At 40.0% G+C, this 16,469-nt stretch overlaps 1 protein-coding gene across 1 annotated transcript in view; it reads right to left on the bottom strand.

Annotated features, from left to right (window-relative positions):
* Positions 1–909: 909 nt before the first annotated feature.
* ZNF365 (zinc finger protein 365) overlaps positions 910–16,469 on the bottom strand; it is a 28,336-nt gene continuing 12,776 nt past the window's right edge. The window contains exons 3-5 of the mRNA XM_042459416.1: positions 14,403–14,583; positions 11,078–11,115; positions 910–8,752 (exon numbers count right to left, since the gene is read on the bottom strand). Coding sequence (XP_042315350.1) covers positions 8,506–8,752; positions 11,078–11,115; positions 14,403–14,583 — 466 coding nt within the window. The 3' untranslated portion in view covers positions 910–8,505. The remainder of the gene's footprint in view (positions 8,753–11,077; positions 11,116–14,402; positions 14,584–16,469) is intronic.

Raw genomic sequence — 16,469 nt, 5'->3', positions numbered from 1 at the left:
CTTTCGCTGGTGCTTTGATTCTGTGTTCTTGCACAGCACAAAGGGGGGTGGGTTGGATGGCCCTTGAGGTGTCTTCCAACGCCAGGATTCTAACATCACAGGGCCACAGGACCCTCTTGCCCCAGATTCACACACGCAGAGTAGGCAACACTGCTGGCAGACCTGGCATGCCTCCCTACCCCTCGAGAACCTGGAGGCTCAGCTTGGCCTCTAGCCCACTCACCCTCAATGGCAATGTGGCCAGCCAAAGCCACGCAACTCAGTCTGGGCTGCCCATTTGTGGCCTTGTGAGGAAGCCCTGGTGTCACAGTGGCACTGCAGCCATTGACAGCCATAAAGTAGTGTGAGTTTGATCCCAGGGACTCGAAGGTCATAGAATCATAGAATCCTAGCACATTATCACACGGAAGTTTAAAGTGGGGACAAGGCAGTGCCATCCAGGGCTTAGGGACAAATTCGCAGCTGCTTTTCACATGACGCTGCAGACAATCAGAAGACACAGGGCTGGCCCGTCCATATAGGCGACCTAGGCAGCTGCCTAGGGCACCAAATGTTTAGGGGCAGCACTGGCGCAACACAGAAAGAGCACGCGCCAATCCCGGGGCGCCACTCACACTCCCGCTGGCCCTGCCTGCTATTGCTCTTTGCAAAGAGCAAAAAGGAGCCAGGCCAGCAAGAGGGTGAGTGGCGCCCTGGGATTGGCTGGACTCCTTGCGCGTGCGCCCTAGCCAAGTGCCCTCTGCTCTCCCCTGGCCCTGCCCCCTTGGAGCCCAGCTGGGCTGCTTGGGAAAGCATGGCATTACAATTGTGTCATGTAGAAGGGCCCTAGAGGTAATAAACATCACATGTACCTCAGTTAGGTTTTAAAAACTATTATTACGCATGGAACATTTACAGAGAACACCAATACAATGGTTGAGAAATATAGTCTTTATTAGATATTTTAATAGTCTAAAATGTCTTTCCCCACCCTCTGAAGTTACAGAGCATTCCAACTGCTTTGTAATTGATTGACTCAGCATATGACAATTTGACCGATTCAGGAGCAGGGAAAATGACACATGCAGGCTACAGTGCTATTTAATGGGAGGACCCCCCCACACACACACACATCAGAAACCTAAAATGAGATGGAAACAAATGAATCATTTTAATGCACAAGCCATCAACTTCAGTTCTCTTTAATGCTCATGACTATCTAAAAATGTAGCCAAAGTGTTTATACATGAGAATGCTCCCTTGATTCTTGATTCAGGAAAACAAATGAATGAGTGCATTGAGGGTGGAACTACATGTTACAAAGAAAACTGGACAGCTGCTCAAAGTGGGAAGAAGGTGCAAGTCTCTTCTCTGCAACACCTTGTTCATTTTTCCCCCTATATCTCAATCTTATTACAATATACATCTTCCCATGCCTGCAAGCCTCTGGTGTGGAGGGGTGAGTAGGGACCTATATGCTGTAAGGATATGAGGATATATGGCGCATTGAGCAAAAAATCATGAATGGGGAGAGGTGCAACAGAGGGCTTCTAGTTAGTTGCTTAGCTTGTTGGTTTTGCAATAGCCCTTTGTTCACTGTTATATATAGTTCCACCACAAATTGCCTTTGGAGTTTATCACACAGGGTTTTTACAATGCAGAAATGGGATTTAAAACAGAGAAATCCCACAAAAGTGGGATTATTTTCACACAACATTGTGGGCATTCAGCATTAAAGCAAAAATAAAGCGCACAGAATGGAGACAAAATAGGCTGCTTTTTACTTTGGGATTCTCCTGAAAGTAAAAAATGGTGGATTTTGTCCACTATCTGTGTGGCTTATTTTCACATTAATGCTCAATGCCCCTCATGAGTGTGAAAATGATCCCGCTTTGGGAGGATTTTTCCAGGATTTAAATTTAGTCTTCCGTGTGATAAACTCATTTGAAGATTCCCCACCTTTTTATTAGAATGTGGGCTGTAATTTCCCACACATTTTTTAAAAGAAACCAAGTGCAAAGCAGAACAATCAAATAGTTTGAGGTTGTTTGAAATGCAAACGAAATCTCTCATCACATAGTATCTGACAAAACAAGAACATGCAATACAATTCTTTTCACCAGCACATAATGTGTGACACAGCAAAACGTCATACAGAACAATGAGATAACTAAGCAAATACCAGAATTTTAGGCTGGCTCAGCCATCCATGTTTGACCACTGAACCTGACTGTTCTTTACCTGTTTGACTGACAACACTATGCAGAACAAGAGTTTGGAAACAATGTTATTTGTAATATTTCACTTTAGTGAGGGGGATTAATAACATTCCTTTTAAGAAATAATATGGTAACTGATAACTTTTACTCATTACTTCCAAAACATACTTGAGCAGGGGAGACTTGGGACAGTTTTCTGTTTTTTTTAAAGGTGATCTTAATTAAAACATAATTTTAAAAGAAATTTAAAATTAGCATATTATTAATGTACAACTCATAAAGTAGGAAGTAATAAGCAATTCACTGGCTGCGGTCCTGCAGCAGGAGATGTACCTGTTTCACGTAGCTATATCTCTGTAGCTAGGTTACTCATCCAACCCATCCTGTGAGCCATGCAGACATCCCAAAGCTATTGGAGAGTTAGGTTACCAACAGCAGCACATCCGGCTATTTTCTCTAGCTGCATGTACTGCTACAGGCACTGACAGGAACCTCTGGGTGTCTTTGGGATGTCCCTGAAGGTGATATCTTTGCCATATAACCAGCTAAAAGAAGACAGCTGGACACATCATCACCAATCCCCTTGCTTTTTGATAACATGGATATGATGGGAGGGGGCTGCAATGTAGCTTGCTTACAAGTTGTGTTGGAGGAGGAGTTTCAGTCAGTGGCGTCCCCATCCAGAGTGTCACAAGGTGCTGGGGGTCAAGCTTCTGGGAGGTGGGTCCAAAAGGGCACACCTTTCAGGACCCCAACATTCTGAGTCCCACATTGTCATTGTCACGTGGGACCCAGAAGTCAGCCTTCCAATCCCTTTGGCCTTCTAAGTTCCATGTGGTTGTGGCCATGCGGGACTCGTAAGGCAGCAGTAGCCCCCCCCCCGGGTGTACTACCCCACCAGGGGGACACCCCCCTCTGGGGTGTCACCTGGTGCAACCTGCACCACCACACACCCCCTAGTGACACCACTGGTTTCAGGTGTTGTGTGGTTGGAAGAAAAATTCAACCTAGACAATGACTGAAAAATGAGTTGCAATGTTGTAAGGTGGACACATGACATTATAATTTACTAACTGGATGCCAGCCACTATTTTTATTTTTAGAAAGGTAACTGTTCTGATCTCTATATAGATGAGGCTACTGACAAAAAGGCAGCTCTGTGTCAGGTTCTCTCCCATCACAAGTAGCCCATGAGTGCAGCTGGGACAGTAAACAATAACTTTTAAGGCCTTGGGATTACACAATTCATGGCATCATCAGCTCTTTCTTCAAGTTTCCTATAGCAATTGCTCACTCCAATCTAAGGCCTGGAACATGGACAGTTGTCACCCTCTTCCTCCCCCTCCCCATCACAATGTTTCAGTCACCACTGCTCTTTAAAAAAGCCAGAAGTGGCAAGCTTATTTTGCTGTCACAAAGAAGGTATTCCAGATCCAGGGGCAGATTCAAGACAGATGCATTTTCCCATGAATTTAGATTTTTTAAAGAAAAGCACTTGGCACAGTCTTTTGAAATCACACTTCCCTTAGTTGTTTTTTTTAAACTTCATTAACATAACTTTATTGTGCATCATTAATTTATAATAAAATCAACATATATTGGCTGGAATCCTGTTGGGTGATTGTGAATATGTAACCTATGGTTATGCACAAGTGCTATGTTTTCACAATCCCCACCAGCCCCCAGTTCAAGTGCTAAATAGGGACCATGAAAGTCCACCAATCCTCACTTACCTTCGGTATGTAGTCACTGGAATGGACAGAAGACCATTCTCCTGTCTACTGAGAAGCAGCTGCCTGACATTCCCACCCACCTCATGTGAGCAATTTCCAAAGCAAGGGGGATTTGTGACAAGGGTCCTTTTCTCCCTGTCTTGCCAGGGATGTCTCACAGGACCTCTGCCAATCCAAGTGATTGCTTACCCCTAAGTAGAGTTTGGGGGGGGGGGGTCATGCCAGAATTCATGACATGGCAACTTTGTCAGAGTGCTACACAATATGCAGTGGTTGTATAGAATTCCAGCAATTAAAATAAAATAAAATTTAATTCAGAGGCTGCTTTGGCACCTCTTTTCAAACATAAATGCAAGCAGTAACTATTTAAAATTAGTAACTTGTCTTGTGTCCAGGCATCATTATGTGACACTTTTCTTCATGGCTGCCAGTGTCATCTACAAGTAATTTTACAAAGTGGACATGCACAGCATAATAGTCTCACAAAACAAAGTACTTTATAACACATACCTATTGGTTGCATCTCCCAAAAATGTTAAAGCATAATTTAGCCTACAAGAACAAGCCTAGCTTCCAGGCTTGTACCCACTTCACTTTGTTGCAGCTTCAAAGAGATTTGAAAAGCTGCTGCTTCCATTTTAGATTATGGCATTCTAGGATGTCATCTGCACCCTAAATGGTAGTTACTCTCTTACCTATGGTTAGTGAAAACAAGACAACTTTAGAAACCTTGGTTTGAAAATGGCTTCCCCTCCACTATTGAAAGTTAATATTAACGTCATAATTTTCTGTTTCAGAAAACATGCCAAAATAAATGAAAGAAAAAGCAAAATCTACTGAATACTGCACAGTTGTACTAGAGAAAGGAGGAGGAGAAGTTTAGGTTTGTTCACATAAACTGTAAATTTACTAGCATGACTAAATTATGGAACTAGAATTTTCAACCGCAGTCCCATGTTGTTTAGAAGACTTAAATGCAAGTAAATGTGTTGATTTATTCTATTAGAAAGCCTTAGTCTGGAGTGTTGTCAGATGATTTGAAGGCTCTGACTGTGGTCTTAGATATGTAATAAACTATTCAGACACGTGAGTTGTTGTTACAGCTGTCAAGCAATACGAACAAGCATGTATGAACCAGCCTATTATAAAATATAAGCATGGTGAAAGTTGGACACATACAAAAACTGTTCCCTTTATATTATAAAATAAAACAATAATTTAATAGATTGATCACCAAATGCCGACTGGTGTTATTTACACAACAGCAAATGCTCTTACCTGTATTCCATCTAATATATTAATAAACCCTGTTTTATTGCCACAGTCATAATAGTGTGTTTATTCTTTAAAAATAATTGTAACTGTTGTGGAAAAAACAATAACATTTCCCACATGTTTTCATACACTTACTGTAAAACCACCTCACACAAAGACATTTCACATCTCTTATTAGAAGCGTTTAAAAATAAGTGACATGTAAATGAGGCTCAGCTATTTTCTTTTTCTTTCTCTGGACACACACACACACACAAAACACCACACCACTACTTTTGCCTGTAACATTACTATGATGTTAAGCATCTGGCAGGAAGAGTAGCACAGCATTACCAAAACACATTCACACAAACAAAATAATAGAGAAGAACTTTCTGATAAATATAGAATCCTTCTACTTGGCACAGTCTCAAAGGAATACAGTATATTATTTGGGCCACTTCTTAACCAATAAAATAAAACTGTGGCCCCAATGTGCTATTTTGAGATCTCTTAACAGGGCTTGGTTTTATCTGCAAGGATAAGATCACAGACAGAAACTTTGTTAGGGCTCTAGCACCACAACCAAGCCTCGTCCTCATTTTTCTCTGCCCCCTGCCCATCTTCTCCCAATAAACAAGAAATGCAAGACATAGTGCAACATTTGGGATGGCCAGGATCCCTCTCATGAAATCGTAGAATCATAAACCACAGGGCCATCCAGTTCAATTCCAGACCATGCAGGAATGCACAATCAAATCACCCCTGACAAATGACCATCCAGTCTCCGATTATAAACCTCCAAAGAAGGACACTCCGCCACACTATGAGGGAGTGTGTTCCATTGTCAAACAGCTCTTGCTGTCAGGAAGTTCCTCCTAATGTTGAGGTGGAATCTCTTTTGAGCGAAATGAGAGAATGCAAGGTCAGAAGCAGTCTGTGACTGACTCCAGGCCCTACTTACTTTTCAGACATCTCACCCAGCAAGCTGGCATCAGTACCTGACACCATTGTGCTAAAGCTAGGAAATATTATTTTTCCACCTTCTTTTTACTACAACTAACAGGAAAACCTCCAGCTAGCATGATCAGGGAATTCCAGGAGAAGTAATCTAAAAAGCAACCTTTCCAAGCTTTGCATTGGAAAGCTGTTGGCAATCCAGTATCTAATATCCTAGTGAGGCCCAATGCTGATGTTACCTTGATCTCTCTTTACATTTAATGTTCCACCCCGTATGGAGCTGCCATTTTAATTTCCCTAAATGTCCCTGATATACTGTTGCTTTGGAGTATCATGGGAAATAATAAAAGTGGGGCTTGGTCACTCAGGGCCCTTACTGGCTGTTACCTCTGTCAGGTAAGCTTGACAGGGCCCAGCCAACAGAACAAGGGGACAACCACAACTGCACTTTACTCAGGGTCCTGGCCTCAACCTGAAGCTCCCCGTGACACTTGACAAGGGTAGGGGAATTTCCTCACCAACCTGCTAACACAGCTATGTGAACATCATGTGTCCATAGAGAATAATAGCACTTGAGGTCCCGTGATATTTGGTATCCATGGAGAGAGGGGTCTGGAACAGGGCCCCTGAAGATACAGAGGGCTGACTGTACAAATATGTACAAAAGTTGCTCCATATCTAGTATAATTAGCAGGAGAGCAGACATGAGACATTAAAATGGCAGGAAGGCTTGCCCTTTCAGATGTGCTGGATAAAATCCCCCTCATCCTCAGTAAGAACTCCCATTATCCCACTCACTCTCCACTCAGTCAAGGAGGACAAAATAAAATAAGCCTTGTGTACACTGTCTTGAACTCCTCGGACAAAGATTGGGATAAAAATATCATACAAATAAATTGCTGGATTTGTGCTGGCCAGCTCAACTATTAGGGAGAGTGAGGCACAAGCCTCAGGCAGCTGATTTTGGATAAGTCATATTTATTTCTTATGTTACTGCCAGGGTTAGGGAGAGATGCTTGTGAGATTGTTTACCTTGTGTGAAAAAGAAAAAAATGTGGCTGGCTTTGGTTACCATGCAATTTGATGTGTGTGTGAAAGGGGGGCTTTTCTGTTTGCTTTGAGCAGCAGAATGTCTGGGGTTGGCGCTACTTCAAGACACAGAAAGGAGTCACTATAGTAGTTTCCTGCACCAAAGGTGTAACTACATCACAGTTTGGAACTCCTTTTGAACAATGTAACTCCAATACTGCCTAGCCAACATGGCCAGCAGCCATGAATTGCTATATGTGGAGGAAGATTAGGCAGAGGGATAAGTCCCCAACCTTCTTTTGCACAGTTCAAGGGGCTCTGGACTGTCTTCTCCTAGCTAGTACAGGGAGCCATCACCACCTCTGCAAGTTTGGTCTCTAAGAGAATGCTCTTCAGTGCTGCCTCCAGGCAAATTCTCCAACCCACTTGATCTCCTAGGGAATAGGAGAAAATAGCAGAAGGAGGGGATTACTCAATCCAGTTCCTCCCAGTTGCTTTCTATTCCTGGAATGCCATAATCCTATTTGTATCCTGAAATCAAAGAAATGCACCCAGCCCAGTAGAATTAGGGCATTCCAAATGTTTCAGGAAAACAATTCCCACAATCCCTTGCTACTGGCCATGCTGGTTGGGGCAGATGGGAACTGAACTCCAAAATATCTGGAGGGCCAAAGGTTTCTAATCCCTGCCTTACATCTGGAGGGCCAAAGGTTCCCAATCTCTGCCTTAAATCTTCAGTCTCTAAACCTATTTGTGACAATTTGATCTCAACGCAGATGAAGGAGAATAAATTTATCAAGGTGCCAGGCAGAAAGCGTTCTTCTGAATTTAAACAGCAAAAAAGATTTATGTTAAAGCCAACAGCCAAAAACTAATTTTCATCATTATTTTACAAGAAGAAATGCTGAACTAAATTGAAACAAGCTCTTGCAAATAAATAAATAGGTAAAGTGCCACTTGACATACGCAAAGTCCTGGGAATGAGGCAGTTATAATGGTCTTCTATATTTATGTAACATTACTATCTATTAAATATATCAAGTCATTGCCCAAATGAATAGGGAAACAGTGATAAGTAATGGGTATGATTGATGATGCACTGCTATGCCTGTCTACTCAGACGTAAGTCCCACAGAGTTCAATGAGACTTAAATCCAAGTCAGTATGCATAGCATTGTGCTCTTGCTCTCTATTGGTGATACCCAAGTGCTACCAGAACTTGCACTATGTGTTTATAAATAGCTAGATTAAATTAGATACATACATGAATATATATTTAAATATCTCTCTGTATATATATATTTATATATATATATATTGTCTATGGGATCTTAGTATAGCTGCTTGCTTTTTTTACTGATCTTTGATTTCGCATTAACCTTTCGGGTGGCATTTGCTACGTCTCCTTTCTTCTGAGGTCTCCAAACATCCCTTGAGCAGTCAACAGGTTCATAAAATAATTTCACTGGATGGGCACAGATTTTGTCCTCCTTGGTTTTCTTCAGGTGCATCCGTCCTTTCTGGAAAGAATGAGGCTTCGCATCGGGACTGTTATAAAAACCATGCTGAATTCCTCGGCTGCTGACACAAATAGTAAAAGAGAAGGAGTCAAGAGAGAATAAGGAGAACCCAATTTTTAAAAAAGAAAAATAAAGAACATGTTGTTTTAGCAACCAATTATTGATAGTGTTATTTCTTGGAGCTTGGAAAGTTACTTTTAAAAAGTAACTTTTTATAGTTATATACTAGCAGACCACAGTTCAAGGAGCAGGGCTCCTAATCATGAAGCAGAGGCATTGGGACAGTGAATCCACCTTGGTTTTTATTTTGAACCTTAAAGGCCTTATACAAGGTGCACACTGTATAAAGGGTTCATTACCTCTAAAATGAGGGCTAAAAGCTGGAGAAGATTCGCTGCCCCACTGACATAGGAGCTGTGATATTTTGGACATCGGCAGAAAATGATGCATGTATTAGATAAGTTAAGGTAAAGTATAAATGTAATGTGTAGTACATGCTACAAAGTTAGGATCTGTTGGGATGGAGTGATGATGACATGAGAATGGAAAGTTGGGAGTGACTGGTGATTGGCTGAATACTTGAAGGGATATATATATATATATATATATATATATCGTGTATGAAAGTTGGATTGAAGAGTTAGCATTGTTAAAAGATTTAGGTCTAATCTGTACTGCAGAAATAATGCAGTTTGACACCATTTCAACTGGCATGGCTCAGTGCTATTGAATACTGGGATTTGAAGTCTGCTGTGGCACCAGAGCTCTTTGACAGAGAAGGCTAAATATCTCACAAAACTACGAATCTAGGAATTCTACATCACTGAGCCATGGAAGTTAAAGCAGTATCAAATTGCATTATTTCTGCAGTGCAGATTAGAACTCAGTCAGGGTCAGAGAAAGAGATTACTTAGAGCCAGTGTCATTGTTAGCTGGGAGATGAGGGAGAGATGAAAGAATTAGTACCAATCAGGATTGTGATGTATTAAATAAGTAAACTTTGATGTTACGTTCAGTTTCTGTTTAATAAATCATTATATGCTTGACCACTGAGAATCCTACAAAAGGAATATTGGAAAGCTTGTCCCTTCCGATTCAGTTGTCCCTTCTGATTCACGGTCTTGCTGTTCGCATCCCTTGGTCTTTCTTAGACAGTAAACCAGGAAAAACATAATGGTGCATGCGCAGGCGCATGCCCCCATTAATTACAATGGGGCTCCAATATTGGCAATTTCCCTGATTCACGGGGGAGGGGTCCAGAACAGATCCCTGAAAATCAGAAGGCATGACTGTAGTTTAATTCTATTTTAATGTTCACTACATTGAATTTTTCCTCAATCATAAGCTACACTACACTTGTTTTAAACTATAAGCTGTCTTTAGTTCTAATTTTTGGGGGAAAGGCGGAGTACAAATAACGTTTATTGCTATTGTTGCTAGTTGTTGTTGTTAGCCGCAAGTGTGGTGAAATGGTTTGAGTATTGAACTAGGCCTCTGGAGACTAGGGTTCAAATCCTTGCTCAGTCATGAAACCCATTGGGTGACACACTTTCTCAGTCTCGGAGAAAGGCAATGACAAACCTATTCAGAAGAAATCTTGCCAAGAAAACCCCATGGCAGAGTTATCAAAGAAGCTGGAAATGACTTGAAGGCACACAAGAACAAAAATTATAAGAGGATGTAAAAAGGTGATAGTCATAGGGGAAAGGAATACATTTCAAGTACTGTATATAATTGTGTATACGTCTAGAAATTTTAGTCAAAAAATTAACCCCAAAAACCTATGTCAACTTATCCAAAGGTTAATATGAGCTCTGTACTTTAACACTTATTTTAAAAAGGAACCATCCCCTGGCAAGAGCATAATCTGTCCTGGAAGCACTGACCCCCCGCTCCCCACACTATTATCTCATTCATCCAGCCTTTAGTATGAGCACAAGCACGATCTGCTGGAATTCTGTATGTTCTTTGGCATTGTTTTACTTTACTTCATCCTTTACGTCCTTTGTTACATGCCCCCTATGTTTTACTCTCAACTTATCCATGAGTCATATCAAAATCCCTAATTTTGGCCCCAAAACTTGCCTTTGACTTATATATGAGGTCGACTTATTCTCGAGTATATACGAGTAATTAGCTGATTATAACTAGGAAAAGAAAATCACTTAAAATAACTAGTTACTTCCAAGTTCTAATCAGTAACATTATTTTATATATAGTAGGGATGGAAATGTGCAGCCTTCCAAATGTTGGTGGACTACAAGTCTCAGCAGACCTATCCTGGAAAATCAATGGTAAAAAAAATGCTAGGAGTTGCATTCAGCCATCTGAGAGCCACATAATTTTCATCCCTGATATAAAAGATATGAAATAATATACATACAGACATCTGGGCTTCTTACTGGATGACATATCTGTAAACTGAGAAAACAAAAAAATACATAATTATTTTTTGGCTGGGATCCTGTATGGGAGAAACATATGCAGTGAACCCTGGCCCAACTCCACCAGTTCCCAATTACTGGGAAGCAGCTGCTGTGATCAATGGGGTCTATTCCCTTTTTGCTCTGGAAGTATCTGATTTATGTTCCAATCTGCTAAGAGTGGGAAGGAATGTCAGCTAACTCCTTCCCAAGCAACAGGGGGAAAGACTTGCATCAACTGAAGTGGCTGCTACCCAGTAAGTAAAGACTAAGGAACATTCATAGTCCAGTATAACCCCCTAAACTAGGTGCTACATAGAGATTGTGAATACATGAATGTGTAACTGCCATACAGGATTCCGGCTTCTATATATATCAGCTTTAATCTATAATGAAGTCCTGGGTATGCCTACTTTGGAATGGACACAATGAAGCATACATCCAAGTAACTGAATACTGTACAAGATTGCAGTTTACACCAAATGATTGAAAGATCACTTCTTATTTAAATAGTTAGGTCTGAAATCCAGAGTTCACCATTTTGCATCAAATTTAATTTAGGTATATTGTTTATGAGCACGATCAAGGAGTTATATGATGCCTAATTCTCCTGATTACTGGAAATCTCTCTCTGCCACTTCTCTGTCTTCTGAAATGCCAACACTATTGCACACATATTTTAAAACCTATTTTCACATCCATGAGAGCTGGAAGTTTGTTTTTAAAATTTAAATGAAATCTGACTTTCCCATCAAGATGAATACTACAAGAGGTTTTTTATGCTTTGAAGTAATTTGTCCTCCTCCCTCCTTTCACACACACACAGCAGCCTATATTCAAAGGTTAAATGTTACAATAGAAGGCCAATATGGCTTTATAGGAGCTGTAACTCAAGGTCTGTATTTAACCTAGTCCGTTGATTGCCACAAGGTCATGAATTTTAATTCACTGGCATGCCTTTTAGAAGCATTGTACAGCAGATTCAATAATAGATATTGCCTTTCTTATTTCAAATAACAGCTTTCAGGGCTTTTACCACTGACGAGCTTTTCATTTGCTATTTGCTTTCATTTGCTATATCTCCTGAACAAATTAGCAGTCATGGCTCATTTGGAACAATGTGACTATACCAAAGAGAACACACATCTACCCTCAGTTATCATTTTTCTGTGTTTGTTATGTTTATTGCTACCTTTCCTTTAATAGGAACATCTGATTCTTCAGATGAAATTCAACTTGTAAACCAACAGTCATTTTTTAGATGTTTGAAGAAAATGTAATGAAAGTTATTGTGGCCTCCAGATACACACATTCGTTTCCTATGCCTATGATTAAATTTTTTTTCTCACATTTCAAGCACTTTCTTAATCTGCCTAAAAAATCCACCCCCAAAACAACCTTTTAATAAGGAACTGTGATGGGACCTTAGATGGCTTTCAAAGAACACTTCTTGGAAGATAAGCCCAACAATAGCTACTAGGCATTGTGGCTATATACTACCTTCAGTTTCAGTGATGGTATGCCATGAAACATTGGTTTCTGAGGTACTACACTGGATGTGGGGTAATGTCCTCATATGTCTGGCTGGCAAGCTTCTCATAGGTGCATTGTCAGCTACTCTAGGAAACAGGGCAATGAACAACACATGGATTTTGGTCTGATCCAGACTACACAAACATTATATAATGGACCCTTGTTATATGCTGGGGTTTGGTTCCAAGATCCCCCGTGGATAACAAAATCCATGGATACTTAAGTCCCATTAAATATGACATAGCAAAATAGTGCCCCTTGTAAAAAAATGGCAAATCAAGGTTTGATATTTGAAATTTATACTTTTTTTTTTAACATTTTCAAACCATGGATACTTGAATCTGTGAATAAAAAATCCGTGTATAAGAAGGACTGACTGTACTACATTCATATTAGGTTCCTATAGAATTCTGGGGTTTGTGTCTTGGCTTTGGGTCCTTCCAATCTCCCAGAGTTCTATGGCTGAGAATTCCAAATGCTCCTCCCTAAACTTCCAGTCTCAGGATTTCACGGGATGTTACCATGATTGTATTTTTTTCCCTTGCTTTAATCTCCTTTTAGCATTTAATTATGTTTTTATGACTGGGGGGAGGGATGGGGATCTTGGAATTTTTAATATATTCTCTTTTATCTGTATATTGTTTTACTGTTGTAATCCACTTGGATTCCTAAAGATTAAGTGGAATATAAATAGATGATATTATTATTATTATTATTATTATTATTATTATTATTATTATTATTATTATTATCATCAAATATTATTATTAGTTGAAATGGAACACAGTGCTATAATTGTGCAGCATGAATTGGCTCTGGTTCTTCTTATGTTCTTAAGGCACATTAAAAGTGTAAGGTCCACACATGGAAGCCATGAAAGATCTATTTAGGATTATCACCTTTACATTTTCTGGCAAATCAAAGCAGCTGCAACACCTCTTGCCTATTTCCTCCTCCATCCATTTATCTACAACCCCCTCCCCTTTATTTGCTGGGCAACGCAGCAAGAGTTCTGCAGATGAGGGCCAAAAACAGAAATGACCAGAGAAACAAATGGGAGGGATCCACTATAGTTTTAAATTTTCCATCAGGGGATAGTTATCATATTGTAGTATTTTCCAACCTCTTTTCAACCCAAATGAGTACCCATTCCAGAAAGTCGTAATTGCCCTATTACCTAGCTGAAGATTTGGGTATTATTCTCGCGGACTAGTGAAGCTCACTTTGTTTTTCAATGCATAATCACATACTGTATTATGTTTTAAAGTCTTAAATAGTTTGGAACTAGGTTATCTGAAGGACTGCCAGTATAGGGTGGTCACATGCACTATTTTACAGAGCACAGTTCTCTCTTTGAAAGCATCCTTTCTTTGAAGAGCAATAAAAAGGAAAGTAAAAACCAAAATTAGTAGAGCTTTCTAATATTAAATTGGAATCAAAACCTGTCAAATGTCCAGCACTTGGCAGATGTGTTGGAGCACCATGCCCATTGTTCCCAGCCTATACTTTCTGAGGATCATGGGAGCTGCAATCCAACACATTGAAGGGCACCAAGTCAGGAAAGGCTTGCTTAGAATGTAAATAAAGCACATGTCTAAAGGACAAATGGTTTTTCAAAGAATTCATATTACAGTACACTAAGTAAAGTGTCTGTTCATTCTGGGCGTGCTCTATTTGCATTTTTAAAAAATGCCTAATATTTTTCCAGAACAATGAAGGATGAGGTAACAAAATGACTTTTTCCCAGCTTACCCCTTGTTCATTGACATCGCTGTAGTTGCCCATGATCTGCTGATTCTGATAATATTCTAACTGCTTCTCTGCCAGATCCACCCGCTGCAGCAGATTCTCAATGAAGTGCTGGAGCCTGACTTTGCCACGAACCTCCTTCTCCGCAGCTTCCTCCAGGAAGTGATTAAATGTATCAACTTCTCTACAAATGGCAAAGGAAATAAACACATAAATACAGTGCTTTTTCAAGCTGAAAAAGATAGCAGTGTTTCCTCATCTCTTTTCATGATCAGCAGGGAAGAATGCATATCAGTTTCTAAACTGGAGATATTCTTAATTATACTATAGGTACCATATACCCAAATGTCAGGAGCTACACTGATGTTCTCAAGATCATTTGCCCCTAACCAAGAAAGCACACACCATTGATTAATTTATTCTCCATTAGCCAGACATAAATCATATTTAAAAATGTTAAATTTTAGAAATCCAGATAACAAAATATCCTAACTTCTACTGTTCTGGTTTGGTAGGGACAGCCACAGCAAATCCTCTGCCATCCCACTTTCTTAACTGCTTTTAAAATGTCCCAGTTGCTCTCTCTTCCTCTCTCTTTGTCTTTTTGCCCTCAGCTTAATTCAGTATAGAATGGTAAATCTTGATTTCTCCAAGTCCTGACAGATATTAAGAACAATGAAGCAGTTTTTTAAAATGTAAATACTGTAGCTTTGAGATACTCAGGAATTCCTCCTCCCCCTAAAAATCATGGGAAACCTCAGTTATTGTACAATAGCTGCGAGGCTCCCACAGAAAACTGCACAGTTTTCTGGAAGCTACGCAGCTCCTCCTGAAAAGTGTGCAGCCTATGATGAAAACTGTGCAGCTTTCAATACACAAATGAATAGTTTGGGGCCATGTATGCGTTTTATGCAAGAATGCTTTTTAAAAATATAGTAAATAGTAACGTTGCACAACAAAAATATTGCACAAAATCAGCAATATGTTGTACAAAAAACCCTACAAGGCTATTTGTTTTCTACACAAATATCAGCAGTATTGCAAAGCCAAATCACATGTGGCTGTAGTGTTAGCTAGCCTGAGTTTTCTTCCCCCACTTATAGGGGTGTAATTTAGTTTTGCATTTTCTGCGCTTAAAACCCCAGGAAGCTATGCAGTTTTTCCATGTGTAGTAAAAAAGACTGGTTTGACTGCAAAGCTGCACAGTTTCTCACACTCTTGCATAGTCTCATAAACTGCAGTTACTGTTCTGTCAGGGTCAAAAAAAGAAGTTCTCGCAATTTGTGGGAACTTTTGGCATGCCATTTTTCTTCATGCCTAAGTTTCTTGAGGAATTGGGAACTGCAAATTAGGCCCCAGTCAGGAAATTGACAAATTTCCATTCCATCCCTATTTCAGTTGCTGCGAACTGGACTGAAAGTGCAAAAGTGGTTTGCACTCAATTAACTCAACAGGAGTGACCAGAGAGGGAAGAGTGGAATCTTTCCCTTCCTAAACTTTCTCTTTATAAATTTCAGTGTTCATCTGCTTAAAATAGTAGTCTTGTGTAGTCTTCAGTAACTTTTACACTCTTTTTGGCTGACCATACCCTTTTGAACATGCTCTGTTGTGATTCAGCCACATGTCCTAGTTTTCATCGTAAAAAGTTGGCATTTATGAAATAAAATTCTCTCCTTCATGAAGTCTTTGGCCCAGCCTTAGTTCTGTACCAAGAGTGCTAGAGACCCTTCTTCTGTGGAGCCTGAGTGGGCAGATTTAGTCTCCTGCATAGCCTTCCAGCAAAAACATGGCTGTTTTGCTCCTTTTGAAAGAAAGATATGAGACACTATAGTTGGATTAAAACTTATTCATAACAGAAAGACATGTGGTTTACACTGAATGTCTTACAATCAGTTTCAGAAAAAAAGAAATAGCATTTTTCCTGTGAGGGAAACAATTTCCTCCCTAACTTACAAAGGACAGGTACTAATCTTCTCCTTAAAATGCCATGTGCCTGTGAGAAGAGACACATGGTTCACAAATAATGGAAGGATGGGAACCATGTAACCTTCTAGATGTTGTTGTTGGACT

Source organism: Sceloporus undulatus, chromosome 3 (genome assembly GCF_019175285.1).
Source record: "Sceloporus undulatus isolate JIND9_A2432 ecotype Alabama chromosome 3, SceUnd_v1.1, whole genome shotgun sequence".
NCBI lineage: Eukaryota > Metazoa > Chordata > Lepidosauria > Squamata > Phrynosomatidae > Sceloporus > Sceloporus undulatus.
This window is presented reverse-complemented; position numbering and strand designations above follow the sequence as displayed.